The sequence below is a fragment of the Nycticebus coucang genome, chromosome 4 (assembly GCF_027406575.1).
Source record: "Nycticebus coucang isolate mNycCou1 chromosome 4, mNycCou1.pri, whole genome shotgun sequence".
NCBI lineage: Eukaryota > Metazoa > Chordata > Mammalia > Primates > Lorisidae > Nycticebus > Nycticebus coucang.
The window spans coordinates 61,685,989-61,703,479 of NC_069783.1; the positions used below are offsets into that span (position 1 = coordinate 61,685,989).

Below are 17,491 nucleotides of genomic sequence, written 5' to 3' on the forward strand. Positions count from 1 at the left end.
AATCATAGGAGTAGAAATTCTCCCTCAATTACTTTATGGCCTTAATATGCCTAGAAGAGTCATGGTTGCTGACATTAGTAACTTCTCGAAGTTCACCTGATGATTGAAACTGTGACAAATTCAATAACTACTACTATTGGATATTTTGAACAGAAGAGAAGCCAAAAAGAAAGAACATGGGGTCGAGGCTACATCACTCCTTATTTTCAATCAATATGCTACCATATTAAAATTAAATGATCACTGAAATTTGTATGAAAACAGAATGATTAGTTACTGGAATATATGCTATGAAAGTGTGAGAGCTCCATAGCAAAATAAAAAGTCCAAACACAAGTTTTATAACCAAAAAAATCTCCAGAAAATTTAAAATAACTGAAAAACACCAAAGATTAAGTGGAGATAAATCAATGAAGAGGGACCCCTTTATTATACATTTATAAAATTATAGTATAATATAGTTATTAAAAACGGGTGGCTTTTTTTATTTTTGGTATTTTGTGTTCAATTTTTCCATCAGCTTCACAATCTTCCATAATTTGCTTTTTATTATCCAAAGTAATCTTTGAAACTTCTATCCTACCATTCAAAGTACAATTGAAGAATAAACTATCTAGTAGATTCTGGTAAACGACATTATCAGAGAAATTAAATTAACAACTCATGACTAAAGATCGAGAGTTTTCAAAGAAATACAATAAAAACAAAAACATGAAGCATAATTTAATCTTTGTGATGATTCAGAGGGCATCTCAAGATTGTGCTGTGCCATTTCCCTCATGCTGTGTATTTAGATGGCTGTAACAGAATTCTGTTTAGCAGAATTTTGAACAAAAAAATTTCATATGTAGTTCACATCAAATAACTACAGATACAACATGGGATCTGTGTATCTGTACACGGATGTGTATATTTGTACTTAACCTGCATAAAATTTATAACATACTAAGAAAACTTAAAAAAAATTAGTTACAAAATAAGTATTTTTTAGCACATTTAGTAATAGCTACTTGTTTTAAAGTATCATTTCATTTTTGGTGACCAAACTATTTTAGACCATAATTAAAGAACATACAACTTTAAAATAATGTTACAAAAAACATGGTTACAATAGAACTATTTGTTACATTTAATGAAGAAAAGATAGTCACATACACATATTGAAGGATACTGAGGTTTTTCAAATCTATTCTTTTGAAAGGCTTTCAATCTGCCTTTCATGTAAATAAGCTTAAAATTTTTAAAAATCTCTACTCAATGTGCTTGCACAAAGTGGTGAAATTGGTGTTGTTCACATGACTACCTAACCATTCAATGCTGATCACTGAACAAGTACTTTTATATGACTATCCTGACAACCATAAGAATGGAGCCCACGTATATATCCAGGTATGGCAGATCCAACAAATCAACTGCAGACAGAGAAATATTCAACTTAAAAAAGGCGAACACTAACAACAACTGGGAGGTGTCTGAATCACTGTACCTTTTGACACAAGCTTAAATCTTAAGTTTTGCTATATGTACTATTTGGTACTTTGGATTCAGTCGTTGGGGTAAAACAAACAAAAAAAAGGTTCTGTATTCAAACATATCTACAGAATGTCCATATAAAATGTGTGAATATATACATTTAATACACACACACAAACACACACTCATTTGTGTAAGAACCAGCACCTAACCACATCCCCACTTTTCACTAATGACCAAATGAATCATGTATAACTTTAAGACCAGCTTAGATTCTGTAAGGCTGTAACAACATATGGCTAAAGAGGTCAAACACGAGCACCCACGCTCAGGCTGGATCAAACTGTTCCTCCTCATGATTTTTGACAAGTAGTAATACCATTTATATAACAGCTATATCTCAATAACTTAGAATTCAGAGTATAAAACCATAAACATTGAACTCCCTCGTGGTTTAAAGAGCACTCCTTCCACTCCGCTTCCACTAACTGGTATGAGGGCACACCAAACTAGATTACTGAACTGTACAAATGATCTTTACTCTTAATCTAAACAAACATGTGTTAAAACATTCTGAAATGCTGCATCCTTTGATTTCTTCATCTTTTCAATTGCCCGATGCAGGTCTTGCTGTTGCACAGGCCGAATTTCATCTTCATCATGGCTTTCTTCTGATGTGGAATTAACATATTCTCTGACACAGAGAAGAGCAGCATCTCGACACATTTCTTTTAGGTCACTTCCTGAAAACCCATCAGTTTCCTGGGCAACTTCTAGCAGGTCTACATGCCTATCCACATTTTCATTTTTCAAGATGAGTTTCAGGATTGCTTCTCTTTGTTTTAAAGCAGGCTGGTTGATATGAAATCTTGTAGGCATTCTCCTCATTATAGCCGAGTCAAGATCCTGGGGACGATTAGTAGCTCCCATTAATATGACCTGGCAGCTGTGATCAGTATCCAATCCGTCCCAGAGACTCATAAACTGAGCTTTCATCATGGCTGTAGCTTCATGGTCAGAACTTGAACGGTTTCGTAGAAAGGAGTCTATTTCATCTATAAAGATGATGGAAGGCTGTAGCTTTATGGCAAGAGAGAAAACAGCAGCAGCCAATTTTTGAGATTCTCCATACCACTTATTGGTCAGTGTTGAGGGCTGCAGGTTAATAAATCGACAGCCTGCTTCTTTGGATGTTGCCTTGGCAATCAATGTTTTACCACAGCCTGGAGGCCCGTAGAGAAGAACACCTTTTGGAGGCTGCAGAAGCCTGGAATTTTCAAACAAATGCTTCTTTTTGATAGGTAAAATGACCGTGTCTTTCAGATCTGTAATGACATCATCTAAACCTGCTATATCACTCCAAGTAACATGCATATTAAGAGGGTCTACCAGATGAGCAGCAATACTCACTGAGAGCTTCACATTTTTCACACCAATTTGCTTCATTAGTTTTTCTGCCTGTTTCTGAGCTTCTACCTTTTGCTTTCTGGTTGGATCAATTGCATCTACCATCCATTTGATAGTAAAGTATGTTACTGCACCAAATATTGTCAAATGGAAAATTAAACCAACAACTTCATTCCGACTCAAGGGACGAGAAAAGGCTTCAGCATGTACCATCTTGATTGTTAACCCAGGGGCAGAAACATCAGGAGCCGAGTTCCTAGTTTTTATAGGCAGCAAACATAAAACATCTGCTGGGCTTACTATAAACTTAACCAGTTTCATCAAATATACCTTTAAGCTACCTTAAGAGCTCAACACACTGGAAATGCTTAGAATAGTCCACATTTATTTCAGTTTCAGATGCAAAAATGGACTTCATAGACATATGCCATATGTTCTCCCCTCATGCCAAGTTAACAAGAATTAAAAGACTGAGATGAATAAACAAGGTCAACTTTGGCTGAGCCAAATTAGACAACGGAATAATTGTCAGATTTTCTGTTGGCAGGGATAGTTTGTTTTGAGCCAATCTTCATGAATTATAGGCTGTAATTTTTTTTTTCTGGTAGGTCTACTGCCAGGCATTCTGTTGACAATTTCTTTGTTGTGTAAACACTGAAAATTTTCATCAGTTATATTGTTTATAGGCACACACCAGGATTTTGAATAGATGAGTTTTTTTGTGTGTTCCAACTTAAATGAAAACTGCTTAAATATGAATCAAATAAAATCAAGCCAAAATTTAACAGCTTTAACAGGATAGTATTACATTTGGAATTTCTTAGGTATGAATGCAAATATAATAAGTAGCAGGAAGCTAACTGGTATTTCAATTAATTTATAACAGTAAATATCAAGGTAGTTAAATTTTTTGCAAATACAAGGCTTATTTGTTCTACAGTATAATTTTAGACCTTGAAAGGGATAATCTAATATGAATGAGAAAATTGAGGCAGCCAGAAAAGTTGACTTATTAGAACTACAATAACTAGTTTGGGGCAGTCCCAAATCTAAAGTGAATTATTTTTAGTTTAGTTCTAGGAACCATTATTTTATTTATCACATTGCCCTTCTCACCTTATGATTTTTTAGTTTCCCCTTCTACACTGTTATTTCTTGGAGTTGTATAATTCTTTTTAGTTTCCAGGTCAAAAATACAAAAAAAGACAACAATATGAATAGTATTATTAATGTCAAAGAGTAAAGTCTTAGCAGGTCAAAAAAATAAAAAACAACCCTTTGAATACTAGTAATAATAAGATTAAAATTAAACTTTGATAAACTAAATTTACCAAAGTTCATTGACTTGTATACTTACATTGGGTAAATTTTAGGATATATGTTAAGTTATACCTAAATAAAATTGTTTTTAAAGAAATAAAGGAAGTAGGGCTTCCAGGTAGCTAAAGATAATAGTGGTTATCTATAAACAGAACATAATAAAGGGGAAAATAAAACTACATGACAAGCATGCTCTCAGCATGAACTGAAGACTGATAACGTCCAAATTTTGAAATTATTATAAATAACATGGAAAAAAACAGCAAATTCCCAATGTATGATCTTATCTCTCTGGCTTCTGGTAGTCTAGTAGGTAAAAGCATGGGCTACAAGGAAAGTGCTTTAATGTACCAGGTCATTTGAAGAGGCAGTTTTCAAAATGATTCCCCACTGGTGGGGGGAGGTCTTGAAGAGTAGGTGACACATAAGACAAAAAGAGAGGGGGCACTTTTTGGCAATTGGGTATGAAGGACAAAGAAGCATAAGAGGAAATACTTAAGAGTCCAAATGATAGTTCTACACCCTCGTTGGGAATTTGTGGTGAGCTTAATTAGACCTTCTATAGTTCTTTCATTTCCAGGATCTCCCTGTTAAATTTTGGCTAGTTTGCCATTCTGTTGTTTGCCCTAATCAGGAGAGCAGAATTGTAGCTTTTTCTCCGTTCCTTTTCTGTCAAGTTGGTCACTTTTACTGACAATCGGTTTGCTACATTTTTTGCAATGCTGCTGGGGAGGGTTTTTTCCGCCCTTACCTTCATACCAAGTCAGTGTTCATTTTCAAAGCCAGTCCTACCCTGAAAGAAGTCCTACTTAGGGATGGGGAGGAATATGGGAGCAACCTCAGGCAAGAAAATCACAGACTCCCAGTTTATTACTAGAAGTACATCAGTTTTTCATGAATAAGTACCTCCCAATTTGTTGTCTGCCTTTGATTTTCAGAGTCCTGAAATGATACAATAGTTTTTGCCCAGTTTTATAATTGTATTTTGGAGAGAGGATTCGTTGACATCTAAATAAACTCTGTCAATGGAAATTCTGCTTCTCTTTATTTTCTGTTAATTTATGTAGTTTCAGGCATTTTTCTTGAGGATTTTCTAGTTATGTATTATAACTGATATATATGAATTTTAGAATGTGGCCTCTTTTCATAATTATTGCAAAAGTCAGGATCCTCAAAAACAGGAGTATAAACTAAAGACAAGCCAAATCTGGCCTGCTGCTTGTTTTTGTAAATAATAGTTTATTGTAACAGCCACTCTCATTCATTTATGTACTGCCTATGGCCAATTTCATACTCTAATAGCAGGATTCAGTAGCTGCTAGAGAGTCTGTAGGATTTAAGAACCCTAAAATATTTGCTATTTGACTTTTTATATGAAAAAGATTGCTTATCCTGGCTTGAGAGCATTATCATCATCTTAATTCACATAATTATCACTATAAATAACACTATTACTTTTGTCCCGTATTTTTAATTTCACATTTATGCTTTATCTTCTCAATAAAATCCATATGGCAAGCTACACAGACATTTAAGTTATCATTTATCAGATTTCAAAAATCAATGGTGGAGAGAGATTAAAGATGGCGGCCGAGTAACAGCTTCCCTGCAACTGGGCATGGTGAGTCTGGGGAGATAAGACTCCAGACATCTCTAGCTGGTGGGATCTGCCTATAATCATCCCTTTGAGGATACAGGGAGTCAGCAAGGGACTTCTGGACCCCAAGAGGAGGACAAAAACAGTGGGAAACTGGCAAGTGGTTGCATCAGTTCAATCGACCTAATCATGCCGGTAACCGTAAGTGTAAGCAGCAGTGAGACTGCAAACCGGAAAGGCCTTCCCTGTGGACTGTTTCGGTGTTTTTGGACTTGGCACTCAGTTGAACTGCCTTGGGGAAAGCTTGAGCAGGAGTGCGGAGAACTTTGGGCATTGTCTGGGTCCCCAGACAGAGCCACTGAGCTGGGCTGCAGGGAGCCATTGTGTGAGAGAACTGCCCTGGCAAGGTCCGCCCTCAGGGTCCCAGAGCAAGGATTGGGCGGGACCTAGTAACCTAGTGACTGAGCAGCCTAAAGGCGGGGAAAAGCCTTACAGCCTTGAACCTTTGGGGCAGAGTGAGATGGTTTTGGCACACTGGAGGGTCGGGCTGTTCCCTGGGTAGAGTGCCCTGGTGTCACAGCTCATAGCAACCTCAAATTCCTGGGCTTGGTGCTGCCCAGACCTCCATAAGATCTGTGCTGCGACCCCACACCAACCGGGCCTCTGCATGCCCTGACCAGGAACTGCGGTAGCCGTGCAACCCTGTGTCCGCCCTCCTGTGTCCTCCCAGCATCAACACTGGCCCACTCATCTGGCCAGGGATACTGGTAGCTGTGTGCCCTCTGGAGGCCTCCCTGCCTCTGCGCAGAGCCCTTCTCCTGGCCAGAGACTGCCGGAGCCTTGGGCTCTCTGTGCCAAAGTCACTGGGTGCAAGGCACTCCCAGAACCGTGCACACCACCTCCCACCCTGTTGCTGGATCCGGGTGTGTCACATGCCAGAGCTGCTTCCACAATGAGAACTCCCTAGCTGGAGCAGCCCCAGAGGAACTACAAAGGGTCATTCCCTACAAAGGTCAAACAACAATAGAGTGATCCCGCTGGGGTCTAATCTTGGAGAGACACCTCCCCAACTCTGAGGATGGCCAGAGGCAATGGTGAAAAACAATCATGAGGCGAAATCAACAGAAAATCTCTGGCAATATGAATAATCAGAGTAGATCAACTCCCCCAAGGATCAATGGGGCAGACAAAGCACAAGATCCCATGCACAAACAAATAGCTGAGATGTCAGAAATCGAATTCAGAATCTGGATAGCAAATAAGATCGAATTAGAACTCCAAGCAGTAACCTAAAAGATAGCTCAAGAATTCAACAAATTCAAAGACCAAATGACCAAAGATTTTGACACATTGAGACAAGAAGTTGCATCCCTCAAAGATCTGAGAAACACAGTAGAAACCCTCAGTAACAGAATGGAGCAAGCAGAAGAAAGGATTTCTGACATTGAAGACAAAGTTTTCGAATGCTCCCAAACTCTCAAAGAGGATGAGAAATGGAGGGCAAAAACAGATCACTCTCTCAGAGAGCTCTGGGATAATTCGAAGAAAACCAATATTCGTCTTATAGGGATCCCCGAAAGCAACGAAGTGGCTTCACAAGACACAGAGTCTCTTCTCTATGAGATTATGAAGGAGAAGTTTACAGACAAGCCAAGAGATTCTGAAATTCAGACAGCAGACAGTTTCAGAACTCCAGCACAACTCAACCCAAATAAGACATCCCCCAGACACATCATAATCAATTTCACTGAAGTTACATGAAGGAGAAAATTCTGAAAGCTGCCAGATGAAAGAAAACCATTACCTATAAGGGGAAGAATATTAGAATAACTGCGGATCTCTCTGCTGAAACCTTTCAAGCTAGAAGAAGATGGTCATCGACTTTTAATCTCCTAAAACAAAATAACTTTCAACCCAGGATCCTATACCCAGCTAAACTGAGTTTCATTTATGACAGAGAAATTAAATACTTCAATAACATTCACATGTTGAAGAAATTTGCCATAACTAAACCAGCTCTCCAGGATATTCTCAGACCTATCCTCCATAAGGACCAGCATAATCCTCCACCACAAAAGTAAACTCACCCAGAAAATTTTGATCAAATTCCAACTTCCACAGTCACAAAAGGATTAAAAATGTCCACCGGACTTTCGAAAGGCTTATCAATATTCTCAATTAATGTGAATGGTTTAAATTGTCCTCTAAAGAGGCATAGGTGGGCTGACGGGATACAAAAACTCAAGCCAGACATCTGCTGCATACAAGAATCGCATCTTACATTAAAAGACAAATATAGACTCAAGGTGAAGGGATGTTCATCTATATTCCAGGCAAATGGAAAGCAGAAAAAAGCAGACGATGCAATCCTGTTCGCAGACGCAATAGGCTTTAAACGAAACCAAAATAATTAAGGGTAAGGATGGACACTTCATATTTGTTAAAGGTAATACTCAATATGATGAGATCTCTATTATTAATATTTCTGCACCCAACCACAATGCACCTCAATTTGTAAGAGAAACTGTAACAGACATAAGCAACTGGATTTCTTCCACTTCCTTAGTAGTTGGAGATTTTAACACCCTTTAGCAGTGCTGGATAGAGCCTCCAAAAAGAAGCTAAGCAAAGAAATCTTAGATTTAAACTCAACCATTCAACATCTGGACTTAACAGACATCTACAGAACATTTTATTCCAGCAAAACTGAATACACATTCTTCTCATCAGCCCACGGAACATACTCCAAAATCAACCACATCCTAGGCCACAAATCTAACCTCAGCAAATGTAAAGAAACAAAAATTATTCCTTGCATCTTCTCAGACCATCATGGAATAAAAGTTGAACTCAATAACAGGAACCTGCATACCTATACAAAAACATGGAAGCTAAACAACCTTATGCTGAAGGATACATGGGTTATAGATGAGATTAAAAAGGAAATCACCAAAGTTTTGGAATAAAACAACAATCAAGACACGAATTACCAGAACCTGTGGGTTACTGCAAAGGCAGTCCTAACAGGGAAATTTATAGCACTGCAAGCCTTCCTCAAGAAAACGGAAAGAGAGGAAGTGAACAACTTAATGGGACATCTCAAGCAACAGGAGAAGGAAGAACACTCTAACCCCAAACCCAGCACAAGAAAAGAAATAACCAAAATCAGAGCAGAACTAAATGAAATTGAAAAGAAAAGAATTATACAACGAATCAATAAATCCAAAAGTTGGTTTTTTGAAAAGATCAATAAAATAGATAAACCTTTGGCCAACCTAACCAAGAAAAAAAGAGTAAAATCTCTAATTTCATCAATCAGAAGTGGTAAAGATGAAATAACAACAGACCCGTCAGAAATTCAAAAAATCCTTAATGAATACTACAAGAAACTCTACTCAGAAATATGAAAATCTGAATGAAATCGACCAATACCTGGAAGTACACCACCTACCAAGACTCAGCCAGAATGGAGTGGAAATGTTGAACAGGCCTATATCAAGTTCTGAAATAGCATCAACTATACAAAATCTCCCTAAAAAGAAAAGCCCAGGACCAGATGGCTTTACGTCAGAATTGTACCAAACATTTAAAGAGAAACTATTACCTATACTACTAAACCTCTTCCAAAATATAGAAAAAGAAGGAATATTACCCAGCACATTCTATGAAGCAAACGTCACCTTGATCCCCAAACCAGGGAAAGACCCAACAAGAAAAGTAATTATAGACCAATATCACTAATGAATATTGATGCTAAAATACTCAATAAGATCCTAACAAACAGAATCCAACAAGACATCAAAAAAATTATACACCATGATCAAGTGGGATTTATCCCAGGGTCTCAAGGCTGGTTCGATATACGTAAATCTATAAATGTAATTCAACACATAAACAAATGAAAAAATAAGGACCATATGATTCTCTCAATTGATGCAGAAAAAGCTTTTAATAATATTCAGCATCCCTTCATGATCAGAACACTTAAGAAGATTGGTATAGAAGGGTCATTTCTTTTCTTGTTTTTGTTTTTTTTGTGGTTTTTGGCTGGGGCTAGGTTTGAACCTGCCACCTCTGGCATATGGGACCGGTGCCCTACTCCTTGAGCCACAGGCACCACTCAGAAGGGACATTTCTTAAACTAATAGAGGCTGTCTACAGCAAACCCACAGCCAATATCGTATTGAATGGAGTTAAATTGAAATCATTTCCACTTAGATCAGGAACCAGGCAAGGTTGCCCACTGTCTCCATTGCTCTTTAACATTGTATTGGAAGCTTTAGCCATTGCAATTAGGGAAGAAAAGGCGATCAAGGGTATCCATATAGGGTCAGAAGAGATCAAACTTTCACTCTTTGCAGATGAGATGATCGTATATATGGAAAACACTAGGGATTCTACTACAAAACTTTTAGAGGTGATCAAGGAATACAGCAATGTCTCAGGCTACAAAATCAACACCCATAAATCTGTAGCCTTTATATATACCAACAATAACCAAGCTGAAAAAACAGTCAAGGACTCTATTCCTTTCACTGTAGTGCCAAAGAAGATGAAATATTTGGGAGTATACCTGACAAAGGACCGTGAAAGATCTCTACAAAGAGAACTATGAAACTTTAAGAAAAGAAATAGCCGAAGATGTTAACAGATGGAAAAACATACCATGCTCATGGCTGGGAAGAATCAACATTGTTAAAATGTCCATACTACCCAAAGCAATATATAATTTTAATGCAATTTCTATTAAAGCTCCATTGTCATATTTTAAAGATCTTGAAAAAAATAATACTTCGTTTTATATGGAATCAGAAAAAACCTCGAATAGCCAAAACATTACTCAGCAATAAAAACAAAGCAGGAGGAATTATGCTACCAGACCCGAGACAATACTATAAATTGATAGTGATCAAAACAGCATGGTACTGGCACAAAAGCAGACAAGTAGATGTCTGGAACAGAATAGAGAACCAAGAGATGAATCCAGCTACTTACCATTATTTGATCTTTGACAAGCCAATTAAAAACATTCAGTGGGGAAAAGATTCCCTATTTAACAAATGGTGCTGGGTAAACTGGCTGGCAACCTGTAAAAGATTGAAACTGGACCCACACCTTTCACCATTAACTAAGATAGACTCTCACTGGATCAAAGATTTAAACTTAAGACATGAAATATAAAAGTACTTGAAGAAAGTGAAGGGAAAACTCTTGAAGGAATAGGCCTGGGTGAATATTTTATGAGGAGGACTCCCCAGGCAATTGAAGCAGTATCAAAAATACACTACTGGGACCTGATCAAACTAAAAAGCTTCTGCACAGCCAAGAACATTGTAAGTAAAACAAGCAGATAGCCCTCAGAATGGAAGAAAATATTTGCAGGTTATACCTCAGATAAAGGTCTAATAACCAGAATCCACAGAGAACTCAAATGTGTTAGCAAGAAAAGAACACGCGACCCCATCTCAGGGTGGGCAAGGGACTTGAAGAGAAACTTCTCTAAAGAAGACAGATGCACAATCTACAAACACATGAAAAAAAGCTTATCATCCTTAATCATCAGAGAAATGCAAATCAAAACTACTTTGAGATATCACCCAACCCTAGTAAAAGTAGCCCACGTAACAAAATCCCAAAACCAGAGATATTGGCGTGGATGTGGAGGAAAGGGCACACTTCTACACTGCTGGTGGGAATGCACACTAATACGTTCCTTCTGGAAGGATGTTTGGAGAATACTTAGAGACCTAAAAATAGACCTGACATTCGATCCTATGATTCCTTTACTAGGTTTATACCCAGAAGACCAAAAGTCACAATATAACAAAGACATCTGTACCAGAATGTTTATTGTAGCCCAATTCATAATTGCTAAGTCATGGAAGAAGCCCAAGTGTCCATCGACCCACGAATGGAGTAGGAAATTGTGGCATGTGTATACCGTGGAATATTTTGCAGCCTTAAAGAAAAATGGAGACTTTACCTCTTTCATGTTTACATGGATGGAGTTGGAACATATTCTTCTTAGCAAAGTATCTCAGGAATGGAAGAAAAAGCATCCAATGTACTCAGCTCTACTATGAAGCTAAATTATAGCTTTTACATGAAGGCTATAACGCAACTATAGCACAAGACTATGGGTAAAGGGCCAAGGAAGGGGAAGGGAGGGGGGAGGTTTTAGTGGAGGGAGGGTAATGGGTGGTGCCACATCTACGGTTCATCTTAGAATGGGTATAGGCGAAACTTACTAAATGCAGAATACAAATGCCTACATACAGTAACTAAGTAAATGCCATGAAGGTAGCTACATTGAACAGTTTGATGAGAATATTTCAGATTGTATATGAAACCCGCACATTGTACCCCTTGATTGCACTAAAGTACACAGCTATGATTTAACAATAAAAATAAATAAATTAAATAAAAAACTGAGATGGGAATCAGTTAGAATAAAGTAACTAAGTGATATTTGACTATATAACTATGTTATACATTGCCTCAAAACAGCATTCTTCTATCTATGCTCTTTTGTTTAATAACATAAATTTTTAGCATGTCCTTTGTTTCAATATTATTAAAATGAGTGTTATGTATTAAAAAAATCAATGGTAAGATTATGTTAAAGAAGTTATGACTATATAAGCTATAATTCAAAGTACATGTTCTGAAAACTATTATTTATTCAAGGTAATCTAACAATCCCAGAATTTAACAACAGAATAAAAATAGTGAGTATTTTATAGTAATTTCTTTTTGGCCTAGAATAAGATTCATGTTGAAAATATTATTTTCACATTCATTTCTGCCTCTATTATTGTCTGCTCTGAATGACCAAACAACTGCTAAGACTTAGCCATGAGAAATAGCACATTTCTTCCCTCTTAATATTCTGAAATATTCTTACTTAGCTATTATAATAGTTTTCCATTTGAACAGGTAATATTTAAATTGTCCAATGCTAAATACTTTCCTTTATGGAACAATTTCTTTAGTTCAACAGTTCTTACCTGCTAGAGGAGCCATTCAGTATTTGTTGAATAATATGTCTGTGAGTTGAATGAAAAGGAGGAAAATTATCAGGACACGAGTCTTCCTCTTGAGATGCTAAAGATAGGCCATCAAAAGTGTCATTTAGCATACACATATCGCCTCTGTCCAAGGGCCTCAGGAGTTCTGTAAAAAATGATTAAGATATGAGTGAAATACAAATACAGTTGCTACCAACTTCCTCATAAGTAAGTCTGCAGAACTTTCACATGTCCCAATAGACTTTTTTTTTACTTTGTCAATATCCTATGTAGCACACAATAGAAATTCGGTAGTCCCAGTCCTCTATCGCTGACTAGAATAATGAATGTTTAAGTTCATATTTTTTGAAATTAATTTTTATCTTGCCTATTTGTAGTGTTTTTACTCGTTTATTAATCAACTGTTTCTTTGTTAATTAACAGAATTTCATTATCTTAGAATATTGTAAGGAGTGATTATTTTAATCTTTACCATGTAACACATAATTTGAAAAGGAAAGGAAAATATCTTTTTAAATATGTGATTTCAATTAGCATTTTAAAGTATGTAGGGAGATATATAGAGTAATATTTGCAATTTTAGCAGGGCCTTGTTTTAAAAAATTATTTGAAACATGATGAAGTTGTGAAAAGATGTATTTGTTGTAAGAAACATAAATCTTATTAAAAATGAAAAAATTCTTAGGACTACTCTGTGTGTGTATTTTTAAAAACTTTTTTGCAGCAAAAACATAATTTTTATCATCTTAATCATTTTAAATGTACAGTCAGTAGTACTAAATACATTCACATTGTTGTACAAAACTTTTTCATCTTGCAAAATTAAAACTGTACACATTAAATAATTCCATATTTACCCAAAAGATATATTTGTTGTAAGAAACATAAATCTTACTAAAAATGAAAAAATTCTTAGGATTACTCTGTGTGTATAATTTTAAAAACTTTTTTGCAGCAAAAACATAATTTTTATCATCTTAATCATTTTAAATGTACAGTCAGTAGTACTAAATACATTTACATTGTTGTACAAAACTTTTTCATCTTGCAAAATTGAAACTGTACATATTAAATAATTCCATATTTACCCCTCTCTCAGCCCCTGAGAAGCCCCATTTTATTTTCTGTTTTTGTGAATCTGATCATTTTAGATGCCTTGTATAAGTGATAAAAAGTATTTTTGTTTGAGGGACTGGCTTCTTTCACTTAGCATAATATCTTCAAGGTTTATCCATGTTGTATAGGACAGCCTTCTTAAGGCTGAATAATATTCCTTTGTATGTATATACAATATTCTGTTTATTCACCTGTGGACATTCGGTTTGCTTCCACTTCCTGTGTATTGTGGATGTTGCAACATAGATGTGTAGCTATCTCTTTTGAGACCCTGCTATCAGTTCTTTTGGTTATATACTCAGAAATGGGATTCTCAGATTATACAGTAGATCTATTTTTAATTTTTTGAGGAAACACAGTTCTTTTATCATTGTGGTTGCACCATGTTACTATCCCACTAATGGTGAACAGGGGTTCTAATTTCTCAACATCCTCAACAATAATTGTTATTTTCTGCTTTCTGAAAATAGCCATCCTGCGGGGTGGGATGTGATATCTTGTAGTTTTGATTTGTATCTCCCCAGTGATTAGTGATGTTGAGCATATTTTCATATGCTTGTTGGTCATTTGTATATCTTCACTGGAAATATGTGGAATCAGGTCTTTTGCCCATTTTTAATCAGGTAATTTTTTGTGTGTCATAGAATCTCTTCATATAGTCTAGAACGGATATTAACACTGTCAGATAACGTGATTTGCAAATATTTTCTTCCATTCTATAGATCATTTTTTACTTTATTGGCACTTTATTGTGTCTTTTCAGGTGTAGAAGTTTTTAAGTTTGATAAAATCAAACTATTTGTAATCTCATTTTTTTTTTGCTTTTGTTGTCTGTGATTTTGGTGTCATATTCAAAAAATCATTACTATATCCAATGTCATGATGCTTTTCTCCTATGTTTTCTTCTGTGAGAGTTTTATGCTTTGGGGTCTTATGTTTAGGTCTTTAATTCATTTTCAGTTAGTTTTTGTACATGTTAAAAGCATCCAACTCATTCTTTTGCACATGGATATCCAGTTTTCCTAGCACAATTTGTTGAAGAGACCGTTCTTTCTCCATTGAGTGGTCTTGACACACTAGTCAAGAATTATTTGACCATATAATTGGAGATTTATTTCTGAGCTCTTAATCCTGTTCTTTTCCATTGGTGTATATGTCTATTTTTATGCCAGTACACACTATTTGGATTGCAGTACCTTTGTAATATGTTTTTGAATTGGTGCATGTAAAATCTCTAGCTTTGTTCTTTATCAAAACTGTTTTCACTGAAACAAAATACTGAAATTCCATATGAATTTTAGTGTGGCGTTTTCTATTTTTGCAAAGATGCCATTGGGTTTTGATAGGGATTGAATTGAATCTATAGATTGTCTTGGGCCACACTGATGTCTTAATAATATTAACTCTTCCAATCCATGAATGTGGGATATCTTTCCATTTGTGTTTTTTATTTCTTTCAGCATTATTTTCTATGATGCTATTATAAATGGGATTGTTTTCTTAATTTCTTTTTCAAATTGCTCATTGTTAGTTTACAGAAATGCAACTGATTTTTGCATGTTCATTTGTATTCTGCAACTTTGCTAATGTTAGGGCTCAGAAAACAATACTCCAAAATGAAGACCTAAAAGGCAGACATTTGTCTCTGACCATCTAAGCTCTTATCTCTTAGTCCATTCTTCCCCGAGGCTAGAAACTAGAATCCTTTGCCCTCCAGGTAGGTCATAAAAACCAGAATTCCCTTTCCTCAAAGCCAGCCATAAAACCTAAAATTATTCTGTGTAAAATCTGGCCATAAAGAAATTATCTAATCTATCTTGTTTGACTGTAGGTCATAAGACCCCATTTCAGAGAGTGCCTTGCCCAATACCCAGAAAGAAGGAATGCATGCTTAGTTCAAGAAGAATCTAAATAGATAAGCTTTGTTAGGTTTCCCCCATTAACTTTAGATCACACCTTTTGGTCCAATCATGTTTCTACATAGCTATTCATACTTTATTAAACCTAAGCGTACAAATGGACAGTTTTTCCCTATACCTTTGAGTCTTCATTCTGAAGGTTTCTGTGTATACATGTTAAATAAAATTTGAATGCTTTTTCTTCTATTAATCAATCTGTTTCATGTCAGTAATTTTTCAGCATACTTTTAGGGGACAAAGAGCCTAGGTCTCTCCCTATGCTGACTTCATTTCTTCTAACGCTATTTGAGTGGTAACTTTAAGGTTTTGTATATGTAAGACTATGTCATCTGCAAACACAGGTAATTTTACTTCCTTTCTGATTTGGATGACTTTTATGTCTCTTGCATAATTGCTCTGGGTAGGATATTCCAGTACTATGTTAAATATAAGTGGCAAGAGTATGCACTTTTGTCTCATTCCTGATCTTAGAGGAAAGGTTTTAAGTTTTTCATCATTGAGTATGTATATGATGTTAATGGTGGTCTTTTCATATGTAGTTTTATTATGTTGAAGTAGTTGAGTGTTTTTTATTGTGAAATTATGTTACATTGTGACAGATGCTTTTTTATGTATCAGTTGAGATGATTATGTAGTTCTTGTCTTTCATTGTGATAAATTATATTGATTTTTAAATGTTGAACCAACCATCCATGATTTCCAAGAATAAATCCTACTTGAATATGGTATACACTCCTTTTACTAGGTTTGCTAGAATTTTGTTAAGAAATTTTTGGTTTGCTAGTATTTTGTTAAGGATTTTTTACATCATTATTTTTCAGAAATGCTGGTCTATTTTTCTTTTTCTGGCTTTGTTGTTAGGTAATATCCTTATAGAATGAGTTTGGGTTATGCCTTCCTTTTAAACTTTTTGGAAGAGTTTGAGGAGGATTGGTGTTAATTCTTCTTTAAATGTTTGGTAAAATTTTCCAATGAAGCCATCAGGTCCTAGGTTTTTCTATGTGTGCTATCTTATTTATTGACTAATAGCTTTAGGTTTTAGATTAGATTAGATTTTCTGTTTCTTCATTATCTAGTCTTGGTAGGTTGTATGTTTATAAGATTCTGTTCATTTCTGAAAGTTTTCCAGTTTGTTGGCATATACTTATTTGTTGTATTTTCTGACAATTCTCTTTATTTACATAGTATCAGTAATGTTCTGTTTTTCATTTCTGGTGTTAGTTATTCAAGTCTTTTTCTTAATCTAGCTAACTGTCAATTTTGTTGGTATTTTTGAAAAAACAACTTTTTTTTTTTTTTTGTAGAGACGGAGTCTCACTGTACCACCCTCGGTAGAGTGCCGTGGCATCACACGGCTCACAGCAACCTCTAACTCTTGGGCTTACGCGATTCTCTTGCCTCAGCCTCCCCAGCAGCTGGGACTACAGGCGCCCGCCACAACGCCCGGCTATTTTTTTGTTGCAGTTTGGCAGGGGCTGGGTTTGAACCCACCACCCTCGGCATATGGGGCCGGCGCCCTACTCACTGAGCCACAGGCGCCGCCCAAAAAAACTTTTTAAGTTTTACTGTTTTTTTCTATTATTTTTCTATTCTCTATTTTGTTTATTTTTGCTACAATGTTTATTATTTTC

The 17,491-nt window shown here is 35.9% G+C and overlaps 2 protein-coding genes across 5 annotated transcripts in view; both read right to left on the reverse strand.

Moving 5' to 3' along the window:
* Positions 1 to 17,491, reverse strand: part of WDPCP (WD repeat containing planar cell polarity effector) — a 495,763-nt gene that overhangs the window by 55,385 nt on the left and 422,887 nt on the right. For 3 of the 4 annotated variants that reach the window (XM_053586757.1, XM_053586756.1, XM_053586755.1), the window contains one exon: positions 12,805 to 12,970. In XM_053586757.1, coding sequence (XP_053442732.1) covers positions 12,805 to 12,970 — 166 coding nt within the window. Of the gene's footprint in view, positions 1 to 12,804; positions 12,971 to 17,491 lie in introns of those variants that run through there. The other variant, XM_053586758.1, reaches the window with a different exon arrangement.
* On the reverse strand, positions 1,992 to 3,123 carry LOC128582989 (outer mitochondrial transmembrane helix translocase-like). Its single transcript, XM_053586759.1, has one exon. The coding sequence runs from the start codon at positions 3,091 to 3,093 to the stop codon at positions 2,017 to 2,019; it is 1,077 nt and encodes a 358-aa protein (XP_053442734.1). The 5' UTR covers positions 3,094 to 3,123; the 3' UTR covers positions 1,992 to 2,016.

Coding starts and splice junctions, on each gene's coding strand:
- LOC128582989 (XM_053586759.1), bottom strand. CDS start 3,093: ATGGTACATGCTGAAGCCTTTTCTCGTCCCTTGAGTCGGAATGAAGTT.